At 59.4% G+C, this 19,301-nt stretch overlaps 1 protein-coding gene across 1 annotated transcript; it reads left to right on the top strand.

Moving 5' to 3' along the window:
* Positions 1–3,014: 3,014 nt before the first annotated feature.
* On the top strand, positions 3,015–17,351 carry LOC119237657 (vomeromodulin-like). The gene is made up of 16 exons (XM_037501607.2): positions 3,015–3,071; positions 4,527–4,641; positions 5,247–5,534; positions 6,420–7,326; positions 7,643–7,744; positions 8,780–8,935; positions 9,548–9,626; positions 9,927–9,984; positions 10,738–10,808; positions 12,141–12,287; positions 13,110–13,229; positions 13,574–13,641; positions 13,927–13,951; positions 15,103–15,172; positions 15,914–15,993; positions 17,159–17,351. The coding sequence occupies exons 1-16, from the start codon at positions 3,015–3,017 to the stop codon at positions 17,180–17,182; spliced, it is 2,367 nt and encodes a 788-aa protein (XP_037357504.2). The 3' UTR covers positions 17,183–17,351.
* The last annotated feature ends 1,950 nt before the right edge of the window (positions 17,352–19,301 follow it).

Genomic DNA, 19,301 nt, shown 5'->3' with positions numbered 1-19,301 from the left:
GAAAAGGAGAAAGAAGATGGCAAAACAGAGGGGCCCCATGAACCCAGAGATATTTGGGAGGGCCTCAGTGCCGAGGAAAGAGGGTAAAGGCAGCAGCCAGATCTCCAAGCTGGGAGCGGGTCCAGCTGGGTGGCTATGGGGCAGCCCCACCTCAGACGGTCCTGGTCCCAGAAGGTGTGGTCAGCCCCATGGTGACTTTTCAAGTGCTGAGATCAGTGCTAACAAGGACGAGAACCAAAGCCCTCCCCACCAACGTCCCAGCCCCACGAGACCCAGGAGAGCAGGACAACAAGCAGTGAAAGGCTGGGCACCAGAGGGCTTTGCAGTCAGAAATATAAATCACTCCCTGGTTGCCAAGGGTAGAGATCGCAAAGAAACCAGATGTTTCTTCCCACAACTGGGCACTTGCCAAAACTCACAGCAAGTCAGAACTGGCCCCCCAAAAGACAAGTGAACAGAAACTGAATTCTGAAGAATCCCTAGGTCAGGCAGGATGGAGTCCCTGTGTTAAAGTCACTGTCTTGGAGGGACAAGCAGTAGGCACTGGGTGGCCCGGGTGGCCCCTGGAGCTGAAGTGGTTGTCAGGGAGGCCCTTCTGGAGACCAGTTCTCCACACGCAGCCTGAATCACAGAAGACTTCTCGTGGACCAGCTGTGAGTTCGCTATCTTGTAGTAGGGGTTGAGCCCAGAGTGAATCATGCTGTAGATTCTTTATTTGACTCCCTAACCCATTTTACAATGCCCAGCCTTGAAGGAAAAAAGTTCCCAACAGGCAGCCCCCAGAGAGACCTTTGAGCTAGCGGGCAGGACCACGCTGGCCTTGGGGTATGCACCACATACAGATGTTAAGGTGGAGGCCAGACACAGGTTCCCAGAGGAGACCTGAATCCTTAGCCCAAACCCTGATTTCCCACCTGTGTGTGAGTGCGTGGCAGGCACAGGGTAGACACACTGTATCACTAAACCACAGGAATGGGTTCTGAGAAATGCTGTGTTAGGTGAACTTGTCATTGAACATTGGAGTATCTGTACACTTACAAGACCAGGTGATCTGGCCCACCCCACACAGGGCTGCCTGGTCTGGCCCACCCCACACCCGGGCTGGCTGGTCCAGCCCACCCAACACCCAGGCTGGCTGGCGTAGACTATAGGGCGGTCATCAGATATGTGCCCATCACTGACTAAGTGTCGTGTAAGCAATACATGACTGTGCTGAATACAAAAAGGTGGAATAGAGAGACATCCCCGGGGCCTTGAAGAAAGCTGGGCCAGCCTTGGCTTGCCTCTGGGCAGGAATGATATGGCCAGGAGAAAACCGTCCCATCATCCGTGGATGCCCTGCTAGGACTTTAACAGGACATCTCACGTTTGCCTGCTGGCGAGCACATCTGCGATCCCGTCAGATCCTCAGAAAACGCCCAGGGGTGCCCGATGCAGTGTCCCATCACCTCTATTTCCAGGGGCGTCTACAGAAGAGTCAACTATTTCCTTTTCAAAAAGCATGCTCCCTTGTAGCCAATGGACGACAGAGTAGCAGAGACACTCAGAAGGAAAGCAGCAAAAATAAAGTGCCATCACCACTTGCGCCTCTGAGAAGGAATGAAAACTCCTTTTGGCACAGACACACTCGACTTTCCTTCCCCAGGGAGACCACAGGCCCACTAGAGAGAGACCTCTGTGGGGCAATTGGGTGGAAAAGACAGAGATCTGCAACGTGTCTTGAAGCAAACACTGAGCCTTTTTGTGACGCTGACACGTGAGTGTCCAGGTATGTGCATGTTTGTCGTGGAATGAGTCAAGGAAGGTCTGTGCTCCCACTGAGAACAAAAACTTCAAAGTGATGCTAAAGTGTGTCTTACACGTGCCTTCACACGATGAGAATACTGTAAACTGTCGTTTTTTTTTTTTTTCAGGAAGGAATCATAGCTAAAAACCCATATTTTCTTCTTGCAAACAAGGTGTAAATAAGGAAAGTCTAGGCACATGGTATAAAATCTGACGGAATGGTCCAGGAAACACTGAAAATACCTGATACCACACTGATTAAAGGAGGAAGAGGATGGGGAGGAGAAAAGGAAAAAGAGAAAGCGGAGGAGTGGAAGTGAGGGAAGGGAAGAGAGAAGGGAGGAAAAGGAAAATGAAGGAATAACCACTTGGGAAGCAGGTGACGCCAAACTGAATCATTCATCCCGTGTGATTCTAATGCCTCCCTGTGAGAAGTATAATTGTTCCGGAAACGAAGGTGCAGAAAGGTAACACCCCAAGTCGCACCCCAGTGGGTGCTGCACCAGGATCCACAACCGGATGCGACCCACACCGAAGGCCTTGCAGAGGCCTGGAGAAACTGATTCTTCCCCTTGGATAAATCACATTCCACTGAACATTTCAAGGCAGATACGACCCTGAGAAGCAGAAATTAAGGCAGATTTTACAGGCCATGTAAGAGTGTCAGGGACACCGTTTCTCTGCAGGGGACCCGGGTGAGGCCTGTGACTGGCAGTTGCGAGTGGAGACACCGAGAGAGGAAGGAAGGACTGAGGGCTACACGTGATCGTCGAGGTCCTGGAGTCGACGCCGAACCAAGAACACACACAGAAGCACAAAGGAGTCCTGGGGTGTGCGTCACTAAAGAACACTGTGAAGGTCAGTTCCTGAAGGTTGTCACCAGAACACCCAAGCTCAGCGCCTCTATTGAGACATCTTCAAGGCCATTAAGGGCTGGCGCCGGCCCAGATTCCTATGTGCCTAATCCACATCCAGCCTTGAAGAGTCTTCAAAGGGCCCTAACCGTCCAGAGTCAGCAGGTCAAATCACTTAAGGTTTGGGAACAAGCAGGCCTTTGTGCCCAGTGGAATAGAAGACCTGGGAGAAAGCTTCACGTGGATCCTGGATTAGTGCAATTCAGTGGCTGGCTCCCTCCTGAGCTTGGAGGAGAGAGACAAAGAGGCGGGAGCCAAGAGGCCCATCAGTGGTCGTATCAGGACATGTCCCTTCCTGCCCTCTGCCATAGGGCTATGGCTCGTGACCAGAGAATCACCGGAGGCACCCAAGTCCAGACTGCACCCACCCAGGTGTCACCTATTTTGCTCAAAAGATGACTCCCACTGCATCAGATGTCCAAGAAAAATAAGACCAGGACAGTTGGGTTTTGTCTTCTACTTATTGCCATGTGTGACACCCTCGGTTCTGGCCTCTGAGGAAAGATCTGACCTTTCAGTAATGCCTAAGGGGGTTCCTTAGTTGAGGTTCACACATGAGGACTGCCTTGGGGCTGGGGGCCTGCAGCCAACCCGCTGGGCCTGCTGGGAGGCAGGGACCTGCCCAACTCTCATGCTGCTGAGGGGGCACAGAAGCAGCCACAGCCATCCCCATCCCCGAAATCACCTCCCCGTCCACTCTGTTGCATCTGGTACCTGGGAAGATGACACAGGGCACAATCACAACAGGGAAAACGTCAGAAAAGTTCTAGTGGCAGGAACCTAATGGATGTGGCCTTCTCTGAAACAGGGGGAACCTGGGGCCCAGAGAGTAATCCGCCCCAAGTGGGGGTCCCGATCAAATCATGGGCACAGACCCAAATGACATTTTCTAAAGAAGACAGTCGGAGGTTCTACAGGCACAAGAAAGTTGTAGATCACCTGTTGTAGGGAAACACAAATCAGACCCACAAGGGGCAACTACCTCACCCATGAGACTGGCCCCTCTGGAAAGAGTGGCAGCAGCCACATCTGGAGGATGTGTGGAAAGAGCCCTCAGCCACCATCGCTGGGAGTGCAGTTTGGTGCAGCCCCTCTGGAAGTGGGGCTGGAAGTGGTAGAGCGTCTTCAGAACTTTAGAAGGGGAGCGCCATATGACCCAGCAATACCTCTGCTGGGTATTTACCCCAGGAATATGAAACTCGAACACGAGAACGCTCTCCTGTGTTCACAGCAGCTCCTCCACAATTGCCTAGTGAGCAACCAGACCAAGTGCCGTGGAGACAGGAGGTGGCAGATCAGAACTGCAGTTGTGCCCTCCGCGGAATACCACTCAGCCGTTACCCAACATGCGGGAGGACCCCAGAGGCCTCATAATCCCTTGAGTGGATTATGAGACGTCGAAGTCAGGAATTGAAAGGCAGTTACGGGGATATAAATAACAGAAAGACACACACTGGCAGAGCACAGCCAAACAAGGGGTAGACTTCATGAAAAATGCACTAGTTACCGAAGGGGGCCACGGGGACCCGGGGTGGGGGAGGGCGGGAGAGGGCACGGCCTGGGGTGAGCTGAGGGCCAGTGCAGCACGCGTACACGTTGAGGAGTGAAGTCGAGAGCCCAAAGTTATAGGGACATGTAAACCGCTGCCAAAGTTGATGGAGAGGAGAATAAGGAGGCGCGGAGACGGGCCGTCCCTGAACGTGCATCTCCCTGAGCCACGAATGTCACAGCCGTCAGCAGGTGCTGATCTTGGAAGTCAGCCGCTGTGACGCGGCCCTTATCAGCACACTTGGCTGTGTCTGTCACGTCTGACGACTTTCCCGACAGACCCGGGCCTATAAAAACGGGCTGCGACGTTCCCCTGACAGTCCGAGCAAGGGCAGGAGGAGAGGCAGCTACCGGAAGGCCTGCCGTCCACCCCGACCCATCGCTCTCGGACCAGGTAAGCCCGGGCTGCCGCAGATTCACCAGAGAAAAGCTGGGGACTCTGAGGCAGGAGCCAGCCTAGGACAGGGCCAAGGAGCCATGGCCTCTGGGACGCTGCCCGTCGCCCCTGCTGACAGTGGCGCTTTCCTGCTGCAAGTCCCCCCACACCCAGGTGTCCATGATCGCAGGCGTGGGATGGCTTTCAGGAAGGGGTCCTGACCAGATTCTTCCTCCGTCCGACTCCAGCCAAGTCTACCCATGGGGCCAAGTCTACCCGCAAACTCGCAGGCACAGAGGTTTAGGGTTTTTTCCCTCGCGGGACATTTGCGTGTCTCCAGAGCCAAGAGATTTCAATTTCTCACAGAGGGGGCCGGATGGGAAAGGTGGAACCGGGGCTGACATTCTTCTCCCCTGAAGCCTAACGTGCTCAGCGTGAAGGGTAGTCCCGGGCTGCCCACGGTGTCCTCTGCTACGCGGCTGCCACAGCAGCTCTTCTTAAGGCGTTGGTGCCGCAGCCACTTGCATCAGCAAACCTCCCCGCCCCCACAGCACCCAAGAGCTCGCACCCTCGTATGACACCCCCGTGGGGAACTTGGGGTCCCACGAAGTCCTCCTTTGCAGATATCAGCCGCCAAGATGCTGATCCTCTGGACCACGGTCGTCACCATGGCCGTCCTGGCAGGGGCCCAGGTGCTGCCTGTGGCCCCGGCATTGCCGGAAATACCCCTCTTCCCTTGGATATCAAACTGAGCAGCCTACCCTCCCTGCCAGCCCCAAGTGTCCCCCTAAGTCGGCCAGCTCCCACAGACCAGACGAACCAGATGAACACAAAACAGGGCGCGAAGGCCTCAAAGGGCAAGTGTTCGTCGGTGGCCAGCATCTACATTGCTGACACCAACCTCGTGGCAGGTGAGTCAGCAGGGTCTCAGCTGCCCAGCTCTGCCCTTCCGCCTGCATGTGGGCCCACAGGCTGCTTTTGCCTCGGGCCTAGGGCCTCTCGCAAGACCAGGCAGGGCAGTCCCCTTGGGGCTTGGGAAGAGAGCCCCAGTGCGCGGGACCCGTTGCTGGCCTTTCAGGTACTGGGGTGCTGGAGTGGGCCTGGGAATGTGGGTCTCTCGTGGGCTCCAGCACCTGCTTGTGCTCGGAACACCCACTGGGCGGGACCGGGGGAAGCAACCCGGGGCAGGGAGCGCGTGCATCCAGCCACCTGGCTGCTGCCCTGCCTTTGGCGTGACTCTCATCCACCTGACACTGTGCCAGGGGCTCTCGCCGCGTCTCACGTGAGGTGCCGCAGCTCATGTCAGCTCCCCCAGGTGCTTCAAGCACTTCCAACCTGCTGGTGCTCATTCCCTCGACCCCAGCGGCAGCTTCTCTGGCGCCAGCCCCGACACACAGGGGCCCAGATGGGGCCAGGCCAAGAGGACCCTGCCTGCTTCAGGTCACTCAGCCGGCAGGGGCCTGAGCCTCAGCTGTGTGGGGCTCTTCCTGCGCTAGGGGGCTCCAAAGCTCAACCGGTGCTTTTCTTCTCCGGCCACATCCCTTCAGAGTTCAGAGTGACACGCTCAAGTCCACATGGGCCTCGGGCAGGGGCAGTGACCATTGCCTCTGATCAGGAGCCGCGTGGGCTTCTGGGGACTGGCGACCCTGGGGGCGGGCAGCAGCAGGGATGGCCCGATGTACAGACAGAGCCCTCCAGCCGTGGTTCAAAGGGGCTGACTCTCTGGCTGGGAAGTTTCCCTGCCTCCCGCAGCCGGGCGGTTCCCAGTAGCAACGTTTCCCTGGCACCCTTTCCAGGACTAAACGAAACGTTGCCCGAGAAGATCCAGAAGATCCTGACGTGTTCAGAACTCGACCTGGGTGGTCTGCTCGGCGGCGTCATCGCCTCGGTGACCGGCACTGACCTTGGCTCTCTGCTGGGTGGTGCTGGCGGCGGCCTGACCGGCTCTCTGCTGGGTGGTGGCGGCAGCGGCGGCCTGACCGGCTCTCTCCTGGGTGGCGGCAAAGGCGGTGGCCTGACCGGCTCTCTCCTGGGTGGCGGCAAAGGCGGTGGCCTGACCAGCTCTCTCCTGGGCGGTGGTGGCAGCGGCGGCCTGACCGCCTCTCTCCTGGGTGGCGGCAAAGGCGGTGGCCTGACCGGCTCTCTCCTGGGCGGTGGTGGCAGCGGCGGCCTGACCGCCTCTCTCCTGGGTGGCGGCAAAGGTGGCCCGACCAGCTCTCTCCTGGGCGGTGGCGGCAGCGGCGGCCTGACCGCCAATCTCCTGAGTGGCGGCGCCGCTGGCGGCCTGGCCGGCTCTGCGCTGAGCGGCGGCCTGAAGATCCCTGATGTCGCTTCGGCAGTTGCAGGCAACGTGGCACCCATCTCAGTAGACAGGGCGATCGGAGGTGGACTCCAAGATATCCCTGCTGCAAACGGTCTTCTCCAGAGCCTTACTGCAAATACACCCCTTGACGTCCCTGCTGCCATCCTGTCCCGCGATGTCCCCGTGGCCAGAGAACTCCTCGATGCCACCGCCCGTGCTCAGAGCAACATCGCCTCCCTGCCCGCAGTCCAGGCCGGTGCTAAGGCCATCGACAGCATCAAAGACTCCGCCCTGGGCACCGCCAAGAATGCCGCTGGCGCTGTGGCTGGTGTCTCCGGCTTAACCTCCGGCTTAACCTCGGGCTTAACCGACTCACTCGACTTGAAAGCGTTGCTCTTGGCGTAAGCGCCCCTTCACCCTGACATCTGGCACAGGAAGGAGGCTGCTGCCGGGCCACGCTCAAGCTCAGTCCCCAACAGTCCCGGGGAGAGAGACGGCCCCGTGTTCCCCGAGCAAATTTCTCGCTCTGGGCTGAACTGAGGGTGGACGGCCCGGCCAGGGTTTCTGGAGCCTTAAGAACTGGCTGTGGAAGGGGCCTGGGTGGCCCCAGGGGCGGGTGTCTTGGTAGAAAGCTGACAGGCTGCTTCCCCTCTGTTTCTGCGGCTGCCCGGGCTGGTGCCATGAGGCGGGACTCACCTTGATGCTCTCACTTTGCAGATTAAAGGCTGGAAGTGTTCGTGTGGACAACTTGAACATCAGCATGACAGACGGTGAGATCCAGGCCCTGGCCTCATTTGACATGGACGTCACCGCAGACGGGTGAGCCTGTTTTCCCGCCGCTGCACTGGGAGGGCCTAAACCGGGCACTTTGGACACAGTGGACCAAGGTCAGGAAGGGGCAACGCAGAGGGAGACTGTACCCTGGAGGATGGGGCCGAGGGGCCCCTCGCCTCCATCCCACCGGGCCAATCAGGAGACAGACCATGGAGCCACATGCTCAGGTAGCAGAAGCACAGCCAGGAGCCCAGAGGTCCGTGCGAACTCTCTCCAGTTGTGTGGGCAGGGCCCTGAGGAGAGGAGCCGCGAGGCTGCCTCTCGCGCTGACATCCACGTCGACGTCACGGGAGACGGACCTTCCCTCCAGATGATCCCGACGAGATTCCACCCGCTCTGGACAAACACTGTCCCGGGCAGCTGGGGGAGACGGAGCTACATACGGGCCTCAGGAAGCTGCAGTTTCGACATGTACCCCCCACCCACACAGCTGCTTGGCTCCCCGTTAGTGCATAAACCCCACTCTAGCCCGATGCTGTGCCTGTGGCACAGAGGAGGACCCCAGGCGGTCCTCGACCTCGGGAGCACGATCATTCGGGGAGGAGCAGTGGAGCAGTGTCAGCCTGGGGCGCGTGGGCAGCGCGAGAGGAGGGGCAGGGATGACCTCTCCCACTGACGGCAACACATGGTGTGTCACTGAGCGCTCCAGGCAAACACACCCTGAACTGAGGCGCGGTGAGCTCCGTCAGGAGAATGGTCCCGTCTCTGGGCAGGAGCACATATCACGCTGGCAAAGCCACTTCCACGGCCTGCTCCAGGGCACACGACCACACAAGGGCAGCGGCAGGCCGGGCACCCAGCACTATTCCCACAGAGGCCGGGTCTGGGCCCCGCACAGCTCTCCGGGCAGAAGGAGCCGCTTGTCTACTGCAGAACATCTGACTTTCTTAAGAACAGGCACTGGTCAATGTGGGTGCTTCTTACGCTCTCCCTGAGAAGGTGCACGGCCAGCTGGGTGCCATGCAGGGCAGGGTGTTTGTCCCCTTCCTTCCAGTCTCACCCGCCTCTTGCCCTCCACAGCGTCGTGGGCACCGTCATCAGCCTGCTGTCCTTTAAAGTGCGCGGGAAAGTGACCCTGAAACTCACCGTCTCCACCAACAACACCCAGTGCCTGACCCTCCAAGTCTCTGACACCAGCATGAATGTCGACGAAGTGACCATCGGTCTCTTGGGCACGTACGTGAGACCGTTAATTCCCTTTCCACAAAGTGGGCCACAAAGTTCCCGCTGGTACCGGCCTTAGACGTGAGCTAGGCCCACCTGACCCGATGGCTTGAACGGCCTAGAAACGGGGGTGTGCGGGGCCCGGGGAGGGTGCTTCTCTTGGGATCGGCCTGGTGGGTCGGAGGACAGCCTTGCCTGGCTCTGCTGCTTTCTGCCAGCTCGGCGAACTTTTTCTCTTCCCTTCTCTTTGGTCGCAAAACAACCCATTCTCCTGGGTCACAATCCCAGAGGTACCAAAAAGCCTCCGGGAGGCAAGTCTCCCTCCCACACTCGTCCGCCAGCTGGCTAATGACCCTCCCTGGAAGCCACCAGAGGGCCCAGCCTTCCGCTGGCTTTCCCAGAGACCGTTTGCATATGCGGCAGTTTCCACGTGTGCGTGCACACACACCTGTGACCTCGTGTGCATGCACACGCACCTGCGACCTCTCACACGCACACAGACACCGATCTCACATCAAAAATCGAACACTGGCAGCTGGGTGCCCCGCGGCGGGGTTTTCCCCAAAGAGTGGCCAGATCTAGAAACGCCAGGATCACGGGGCCCTCCGCACCTGTCTTCCTCAGGGTCACGGGACTTCTGCCTGTGGACTTGCCTCTGGACAGTGTGGTTTCCACCGCGCTGACAGTATCCGTCAACGAGAAGGTAGGTCTCGGGAACGGGGCGGGCACACCTCAAAGGTCCCCGTCGTTGGGAGGGAGACTGCAAGGAGGCCTGCTCAGCACGGCTGACGCCGGCGGAGGCAGGCACCAGGTCTGGGGGCGGACAGAGACCCCGGAGACCCCGGCGGCAGTGTCCGTATGGCGAGGCCGCCAGCTCGGAGGGGAGAGGATGAGTCTGTGGGGAGAGGAAGGAGGGCAGGAGAGGAGGGGCTGAGGTGGTGGGGTGAGGGGGCACTTGCTGCTGCCGCCTCTCAGCAAAGCTGACCGAGTGGTGAATTTGCAGCTTCAGGACTCAGAATCGTGCCGCTGTGACTTCAGTGACTTCAACGTGTGCAAGAACTGTGAGTGCGAACAGCTGACCTCCCTGGGGCTGACAGGTCAAGGGCGAGGGTGGCCCTGGCTCCCGCCCGGGGACACACAGGAGAGGATGGGGCTGTGAGGCTTACGCCCTGAAACCCAAACACCCAAACAAACTGTCCTCGGCTCCTCAGAGCACAAGCGGTGGTGACATCCCTGCACCTCAGATGCGCCGTGACCCTTCTTGGGGCACAGCGGGTGGTCGGCCCCGCGGGAGTGTCGCAGTAGCTGCCCATTCCCAGAGGGGCTGGCGTGTGGAGTTCCAGCAAGAAGAAGCCCCAGGCCTTCACGCCGGGGAGGCTGGGGAGCAGAAACGCCACCTGGGTCTCCAAACACATCCTGGAGACAGGCGTGAGTGGCCGGCCCGAAGGCGGCTACCAGGGCCGGAATTGGTGACTTTGCCCAGGTCCTGGAATAGGCAGGACCGAGGCCCAGGCGGCAAGCCTGTCCTGCCACTGCGGGTTTTGGCACATTGTGGGCAGGGCCGAGTCCTCGAGAACCCTTCCTCCCCGCACAGCCCCTCTACCCCAGGCCCCACCCCGGTGCAGAAGCATGAGAAGGATCCAGGGAGGCACCAGGCCCCTGCCTGGAACAGACAGAGAGGGAGAAGGCGGGGTTCACTCTGCTTCCTCCCTGGAGGGGAGGACTGGGCAGAGAGCCCAGGCGTGACACCCCACAGGGCCCCGGGAAGGAAGGGCACGGGACCAGACAGCTCTCTCCTTCTTCTCCCCTTGCAGCTACCGGCCTGTTCCAGTACCGCCTCAACAAAGCCGCCCTGTCTCCAGCGGGTATCACGATAACCTACTGCGTGAGTAGCTCGGGCTCACGGAGGATTCTGGAGGCAGGCCGGAGCTTCCCTGAACTCGCAAAAGACACTCCAGTGACACGGCCCGGGAGCCCACGGCCCTCTCAGAGCCCCAGCTCTTTACACGCACCCTCTTTACACACAACCCCGAGTGCCAGGCACGGGGTCTGCCCCGGATTCCCATCCACTTAGGTCCACTTACGATGCCGAGCGGCATCCGCACAAGGACAGCCGGCTCTTGACTGGTAGGCTGTGCCCAGCGTGGGTCTAGATACTCAGGGGGAAATACACAAGGGAATAAAAAGGGCCCCCTCGTTCCGCCCCCTCTCCCCGCCATCCATTCCACTGGCCACCTTCAACCACCCGGGAATGCCTCCCGAGCCACACAGGGAGGATGGAGAAAGGCAAGGTTTGGGATCTGCTTAACACCACGCCCGGGCCCCCATCTGCACACGCGTCCTCAGAGGACCTATATTTAAGGTCCAAGAGCTATCGGTATGAGCCTCGAGGAAGGGAAGCAGATAACTAGAAAAGAACGAGGAGCGAGTAACCGTGCCCAGTATGAGGTTATAAGATGGACGCTGGCCGAGTTGTTAAGGGTAAATGGAAATCCGTGTGAAGATTGTACTGCATTTTTCAGAAAGCAAACAAAATGGACAGGACATGCATACGCAAGGGCAAAATCAGGCAGAAACCCCGGGGGCGGCGTGCGGGACCTCGTGCCCTTCTTCGTTGTCCGCGGAACTTTTCAAGCCTCCTGCCACAGGGATGGGGCATCTTCTAGACAGAGGGGAAAGTGCAGATGAAAGGAAGAGGAGTTGTTCCGTGGGGGCTAGAAGAGCTTCGGACCATTATGGAAAGACCAGCGGGGCCTTGAGCTTGAGCAGGAGGTTGTTCTGGCTTGGGATAACACCAAAGGGGAGGCAGGGGCTGAGTTATGTGCAAACCTGCAGACACGTATGTGGTACTTGAAGCAACCCTTCAGTGAGGGGACTTCAGTTAAGGACTTCACTTAATTGAGGGTTCCTAGCTTCTGGGAGAAAGTCTCAGGCCTCAGGATCCCCCTCGTCATCCCCCCACGATCCTCCACCGCACCCCACCACCCCCTCAGGGCTGATAGCAGGAGCGGGGCAGCACTTCCGTCCTTCGGAGGGGTTCCTGCTCTCCAGTCTCCACGAACCCCACTCCTTCCCACAGAACCCACACACAGAGGCTGGGGAGGTGGACGGCTCTTTGTCCCCCTCCCTCCTCAGCACGCCAGCCGGGTGTCCGAAAGGTGTGGAAGTCGATGTCCCTCTCACGGGATGACGGGACGCCTCTGCTTTCCTTCTCCAGGCCACGGCCAAGTTTAACAAAGGCTCTTTCCCGGTGACTGGCGGCGCCCTCCCTGCACATCCTAAGAATGCCAACGTCTCCGTCACTCTGTCCCCCGCATTGCTCAAGGCCATCGTCGCCCAGAGTGCCCAAGCCAGCTCCACGAAGGTGAACCGTGTGGGTTGGCGGGGTCCTGGGGCCGCTCTCTGCCCACGCGGCGGCATCAGGAAAATGCCGAGAGAGCCCGCGCGGACTGGGCTCATGAACCCCCCTCGCCCGGCCCCGCCCCCCCCCCCCCCCCGTGTCAGGTCCTCCCTGGCGCACAGGGTTGGGGTGGGGAAGAGCAGAGAGCAGGGGCACAGGGGACAGCCGTCTCTCTCCCGCTGCGGGGTGGGCCCGGCATCAGGACAGAACTCTCCAGGGGCCTCTCTCTGGTCCCCGCAGCTGTACAGGGAGGTACAGGTCATCACGGGTGATCAGCGGGAGGGGGGTTGCTCATTCGTTGTGGCCCCAAGCAAGGTAGGCACTAGGAGGACAGCATCTAAGCAGCGGCACGCCAAGCCAATGACCTACAGTAAAGGTCGCTGAGACCACTGCTTCGGGCCAGCCGGGCCAGGGGTCGGCATCACACGTTTCTAGCAGGGACTCCCGAGATGCTCAGGGCACAGAGGCCGGCCCGGAGACGCTAGAGAGGGAGGGGCTTTGGACTGGAGGAGGAGCACTGAAGAGCAAAAGTCGCTTGTGCTCTGCCCTCTGAGAAAGGACAGGAGAGAAAGGGACCCAGCGGGAGGCAGGCCCCGTCAGCCCAGCTCCTGGGGGTGGTGGGTCCTCTGAGCTGGGCCAGCCCCTGGCTGGTGACTCATGAGCGACTCACCCCGAGGGCATCGATCTGTCTGAGTGGAAGGCCACGGGCTGTCTCCTCTCCTCACACAGCGACCCGCTGCCCTTCTTCCCCTCCCCCCTCTGAATGACGCTTCCTTCTTATGACAGATGGGGGGCATGGAGGCCAGCGTCTCCAAAGTGACCTACATCCAGTCAGGCAATAGAATCACCTTCACCCTCCTGTCCACGGTGAAGGAGGCCGGCGCGGTCATTGGCAAGGGGACCACGGTGAGTACCCTTGACGAGCACAGACGGATTGTGCCCCTGTGATGGTGGGGGCGACCCAGGGGCCGACTCTGACAAAGCAATTCTGAGCTTGGGGAGGGTCCCGGCCCGGTGGGCTGGGGAGGAAGGCACAGGAGGCCGTGTCCTCTGGGAGGGGCTGCTGCCCAAACCCCCGGGGTGGAGGGTGGTGGTCCCAGACTGGAGGGCTCAGCCCCGAGGGAAGGGGGCAGTCCACGGGCTGGTGGGCGCGCAGGCCCAGCTGCTTGGCCACATCACCCTGTCACCTGTGTACTGAGCACCCAGGGGAAGGAATCCTTTTAACATTCTTCTTTCCATTATGCCTTTAGAAAGTTGTACTCAAAATCGCCTTCACCCTTGAAAATGACAAAGTGGTGGCACGCGCCCAGCCTGTAAGGTATTCTATAGCTCCATAATCCTCCTGACGGTTGAATGTTCCAGAGTCATTAAAAACCCACGAGAGGGGGCATGCCAAGGGTGTTGGGGAGACACTTGGCTAGGGAGAGGGAAGGCAGTCATGGAGTTTAAGTGCAGATCCCCTTCTTCTTCTCACAACTTCCTCCTTGGGGGTGACCGTCTTAAGAAGAGAGCCTCACGTAGAGGGAACCCGTAATCTCTATTTTGGCAGAGGGCCGTGTTTTTCATTTGACAATAACTTGCCACGTGCTTTGTCTCCCCACAGCTCTGACCACAGCCTGGCTGGCCCTGTAAGTTGACTCGACGTTCAGAGTACCCACCTGTGATCTGCGAGAAATGACCTGAAGGCTGGAGGGTGGGGGGAAGCGGGAGTAGGGCCCGGCAACCCGGTGCCAGGCACGGAGACAGAAACTCGAGGGAGGGAACCACCGGCCCTTCCACATGCATCCTTACCTCCTCTCAACAAAGGTTTGGGGTGTGCCGCTGCGTGCCCATCCTAGCCACACCACAGGAGGCAGCAGGGAGAGCCCTGGCTCCATAGTGACTCCCAAGCAGAGGGAGGCCAGAGATACATGAAGACCCTAGAGAAAAGAATGCAAGTCACACAGAGTCTGGGATCACACATCAGGCGGAGGCGTGCTGAGGGCATGGGAGGGGGGCGGCGGGATCCGCCCCGTGACTGGTGCAGACTCTCTGTGCCCTTGTGATGGTGGGGGCGACCGAGGGGCCGACTCTGACAGCTGAGCCTTCCTCTCCCCTTCATTTCCCGCATAGCAGCTGCCTGACGTGCCAGGCTCCAGGGCAGGGCAGGGGGACATGGAAGGCGAGGTCCCCGACCTCGCACGACTGCCCGCCTGCCAGGGGACATGGGCCTTTAAGCAATTAGTTGTCCCTTGGGCATAAAGAGGCCAGGGTAGAGAGCACGCCAGCGGGAAGGCAGATGGGGGCTCACTGAGAAAAGGACACCCTCCCGTGACCCTGAAGGAGGAAGAAGAGCTAAGTACAGACGGAAAACAGGTACCGGGTAGAGGGAACAGGGCGTGCCAAAGCAGGCACAAAGGACCCTCAGCCTCTCCAGGGGGATATGCAGAGGGAAGGAGGGGACTGCTAGAAGCGCCGATTCGAGAGGACCCCGGAGAAGATGCCAAGGGGGCAGCTTTTCCGGCAGCCTGGCCACCCCGGTGCCGAGGTCGGCGCCTTGCCGGCCAAGTTCCACGGCCGCACCTCTGTGCCTGGTGTAGCGTCCACAACACGGCCGGAGCCCAGGAGACATTTGCTCAAGGAGCCGCGCAAGGGCTCAATAACCTATCAGAGGGCCTCGGTCCCCTGGTAGCACACTTTCCCACTAAAACTATACCCACCCGAGGTGGCTTTCCCTGACTAGATGACTAGCAGGGGTTTGCTGGACGTCAGGGTGACTCGTTCCTCCCCTCTCTTCCAGAGCGGAGCGGCAGAGGATGTGCCAGCGGTGATGCCCGCCATGGCCAAGAAGTTCTCCGCTAATCTGATTAGTAAGTGCACTTCAGCCTGGGAACACCCAGGAGCGGAGCTGTGGCCATAGCAGGGAAGGGGCAAGGGGTGGTGATGCTGCTGACCCCGCCCTGGCGCTCCCTGAGCGGTATCTCTCGTCTCCCACACGTGGATTGGGACTGTGGAGTCTGGAGATGACAGAACACGGAAACCAGGGTGAAACGGCCCTTCCACGGGTCCTGACAGCACCAGGCCCGCCGGGGTCTTCGCGCCCCCGTGGCCACACTCACCACTTGGAGGAGACGTGGACCCGGGTATCCCGGGCACACAGATGCTAGTCCGAGGAGCTCTAGCGTCTGAGCTCGCGACCTTTACATCCACCAGGACACGGTGTGCAAACGCCATCAGTGCATGTCCGCGGCGAACCCTGAGGGGGGTTGAAATAGTGAGTGACGCCAGAGCACGGGGGCTGCTTCTCCCGGTGGTCTTGGCGGAGGCAGTCCTGCCAGTGTTCTCATGACGGGCACCGCTCGCGTGGGTTCCCCGGGTGTAGAACGCCCACCAGGCTTCCGGGTTTGCTCCGATCCCGGCGGCCTCACCCTGGCACACACCTGAGCCCCGGGGAGAGTCAGGCCTTCACCCTGTCCGTCGAGTCGCAGGGGAGAGAGCTCTCCTCCGGCCCACGCCGCCCAGAGATCGCGCCAGATGACCGCGTTGGAAACCTCCCGGCCGGTCTTCGTTTCTTCCGACTCCCGCCAGAAGATGATCTTTCTGTATTTCAGGAAACATGGGCAACTGGAACGCTCCATCAGGAATAAGCTCAGTTCCCATCAACAGCGCACCGTTTAAAGCGATAGCTGGGGTAAGAGAGAAAGACAAATGTGTTTGGTCTGCGCTAGAGCCCACTCGGCCCGTGACCCTTCAGAGGGACCCATGAGACCAGCGGGGTCCTGGCCCCACAGTCTGTCCCGGGCTGCCTGGCGGTCACGTCTACCGGCCCAGCCCTCTCCCGGGCAGATCCCTGGCCTGCTGCCCCACTGGTCACCGGGCAAGGCCTAACCCAGACCCTCTGCGCCATGAGCAACCCACCCCCGGGCACCGCCCCCACGCAAGTCTGAAGGTGCCTCCCTCGCTCCCTCGGAGACGCACGGGGCTGACTCAGCCACACCGTCACCTCCTGTCCGCCGAGGCCTCTCACGCTCTGCCCCATGCGCTCAAACCCCCCTCTTCCTACCTCTCTGTCCCTAAGCCCAGAGGACATGTGAAAGAACTTGCTTCCCAAAGTAGTTAAGAGCAGGGGACGTTCATCTCAATTAGTCACCAGGAAAACAGGAACGCACGAGGGTGGAGCTAGGGCTGAGGGACGAGATGGAAAATCCTTGAGAAGCAGGCTCCGCGAGTCACAGCCACATGGGGGAACAGCAGCTCCTTTCTCCGTGGCCCGGCTCACAGCCCCCACGTTCCTGCCCTCACTCAACCACCAGTCGCCGTGTCTGTGGCCAAAGCAATCACGAAAGGATAGAGGGTGGCAAAGCCATTGCACCTCCCGGTTGGTTTTTTGCCTCTTCTGCCCGGCGCCAAGCCCCACGGCCGGCCTCCAGTCAGGAGCGGGTCACGGAGTGCCAGCCGTGTTCGGCTACCGGGGATGGAAAGCTCAAACCAAACGCCTTAAGCTTAAATACCCACGACGTGACTGGGACCCAACATCCAGCAGAGGCTTGAGTCAGGACCCCCGCGATGACCCCGGCCCCAGCCTCTGGGTCCCTGCCTCTGGACAGGCTCCGCGTGGGCTCTGCACAGGGGTCCCCACTACCCGGGGCTTCCCCTTCCCTCTCATTCCAAAAGACCTCAAATGACAACCCCCAGCAACGACCTCTGGGGCTCCCCTTGGCCCGACTTGCTCCCATCCCTCCCCAGGCACAAGTGCTGCCTTCAAGGCGCCGGGAGGGCAGTGGCCTGCTGGGCCTACACCTCCCCCCAGACAGTGTGCTCAAGAGAATGATGGGTGGTCTTTTGTCTCCTCGCAGAACTTTCTTGTGGCAGCAAAGTAAACTCAGCACAGCCGATGCCAGAGAAACTTCCAGAATGAAAGCACTCTAAGACTTCTCCCAGAATTAATCAGCCATCCTTTTGATTAAGGACACGACAAGAATAGTGTTCTGAACATGTCAACTCGTCCTTGGATTTCACCAGCGTCATCTTGTGTCAGCCGTTGTGACAAAGCAGAACCCAGGGATTGTTGGCTCTTTGTGATCACCTCTTTAATTAACCTGTTTCACGCAAAACACGCCTCACTTGTCTTCAGTTCCCATGCGGGCATCTCGCCACACGTGCGTGGTAATAGAAGCTCTACTTCCCAGGCTCAGCCAGCTCAGTCATAGGAATCATGCGGCCACCAGAGCCAGGCTTGGCTGACCCAGTGCTCCAGGGGGCAGTGGTGACAATGATGCTTTTCTTCCCCTAGCTCTGCCCTCCCCTCTCCACTCCACATGCTGTCTTTTGCATGTGGCCACCCCTGGCCAACATGAAGATCACACTAGAAAATCTCACTCACACTAGGGTCCAACCTCCCCGGTTGCATGTTCACCATCGAGGGCACCGTCCCAATGCTGAGAACCCACAGAGCAGGGGGGGCCCGGCACTACCGTGAAAGAGAGGCGAAGGGTCCAGGGCCCAGCTCAGTGACCACAGGCCACCCCAGTGGCTGTGAGAGAAAGTCTAGTCAGAAGTCAGAAGCCCAGTGAAGGCAGTGACCAGACCCACACACCCCGGCAAAGTAGACACGAGGGGGTGCTGAGAAGCACGACTGGGGCCTCTACGCCAGGCAGAGACCCTCCGGCCTATGCCTAGTGGCTGCAGAACACGACTGCTCCGGAACCCAGACAGCTCAGATGTGGACACCAGGACCGCAGAGGGGAGGCAGGGTCAGATTCCGGGCCTGCTCGCAGGGAAAGCAAGGGAAAGCACCCTGAAAACCTACACCAAGCCACACCGTCACCCAAGCCACACCGTCACCAGACCTTAGGGCTTCTTGTCTCCCAGGCCACTGCCTCCCACAGTCAGCCCTCGGGAAGTGGCGGTGCAGCCCACCCGCTTTCCGGCCTCCCTCTCTCACCAGCAGCCCGAGCCCTGTTGACTCTGGCTCAGGAACCCCGCTCCCCTGCCCTCTGCTCCTCCTGTCACCCTCCTAGACCAGGTCAGCCTTGTGGCGCACCAGGGCAACTGGTACCCTGCCTCTGCCCTTACCACCAACCATCCAGACCCACCCCCGCCTGAGCGCTCTCTACCAAACACGTGTGCTCCCAAATAACCCTTGCGACCGTCGGCGGCCTGCGGGGAAGCGGGCCCTCTCCGCATTGCTGGCGGGAACGAAAAACCCATTCAAGGTCCGTGGAGAACAGCCTGGGTGGGTGCTCCTCACAAAGTTAAAGGTAGAATGTACAGATGGTCCAGCAGCCCACTCCTTAGGACCTACCTCAAAGAACCGTAAACAGGGGTTCAAACAAGCCCGGACACCAGCGCGTGTTCACGACAGCCTGTTAACCAGAAATCGCCCATCTGGGCGAGAAGGGACGTGGCGTGGCGGACACGCCCATGGAGTGAACGCTCCGCGGCCGTGTCAAGGAACGCGGGCTCCGTGTGCCACAATGTGGACAGCCTCAAAGGGCGATGCTCGTGGAAGGACGCCGGACACAAAGCATCGCTGTTACACGATGCAGTTTGTGTGACGTGTTGGAACCGGTCCATCCAGAGTGGTGGCTGCAGGGGCGCAGGGGAGCCGGGCGGGAGTAGCAAGATGCCACGGCCCAGGGTTCATTCTGGTGATGAAACTTCTGCCGTTTCACACAGCTGGTGCTGTGCAACCCCGAGAATGCACCAAACACCACTAAATTATTCCCTTCAAAGTGCTCGGCTTTACGTGACCTCTACCGCCATTTAAAATAAGCACAAACCTTCCACTCAAAGTAGCAACAAGTATCCTAGCACGATGTTGTTTCTACCTCACTCAGAAGTGCTTTCTCTAGGACCTCAGAAGGGAATATGACTGAAATAGCTTCTTGATATGTAAAGGTTTTGTGGGAATACCAATGAAGTTACACATTCTGAGCTAGAAATTATCAAATTGCACTCTTGAAGACAGGTGCACTTGCGATAGCTGCTGGTGTATGT

Source organism: Talpa occidentalis, unplaced genomic scaffold, assembly GCF_014898055.3.
Source record: "Talpa occidentalis isolate TD23 unplaced genomic scaffold, MPIMG_talOcc4v2.1 talOcc4.10, whole genome shotgun sequence".
NCBI lineage: Eukaryota > Metazoa > Chordata > Mammalia > Eulipotyphla > Talpidae > Talpa > Talpa occidentalis.
The sequence above is the reverse complement of the archived record's forward strand: the minus strand, read 5'-3'. Positions and strand labels throughout refer to the sequence as shown.

What these genes read in the sequence shown, in the direction of transcription:
- LOC119237657 (XM_037501607.2), top strand. Translation starts at nt 3,015, where the DNA reads ATGGCTCGTGACCAGAGAATCACCGGAGGCACCCAAGTCCAGACTGCA. An exon ending in ATGGACGTCACCGCAGACGG is followed by an intron (nt 7,745 to 8,779) that starts GTGAGCCTGTTT and finishes TGCCCTCCACAG; the next exon opens with CGTCGTGGGCACCGTCATCA. An exon ending in CAGTATCCGTCAACGAGAAG is followed by an intron (nt 9,627 to 9,926) that starts GTAGGTCTCGGG and finishes GTGAATTTGCAG; the next exon opens with CTTCAGGACTCAGAATCGTG.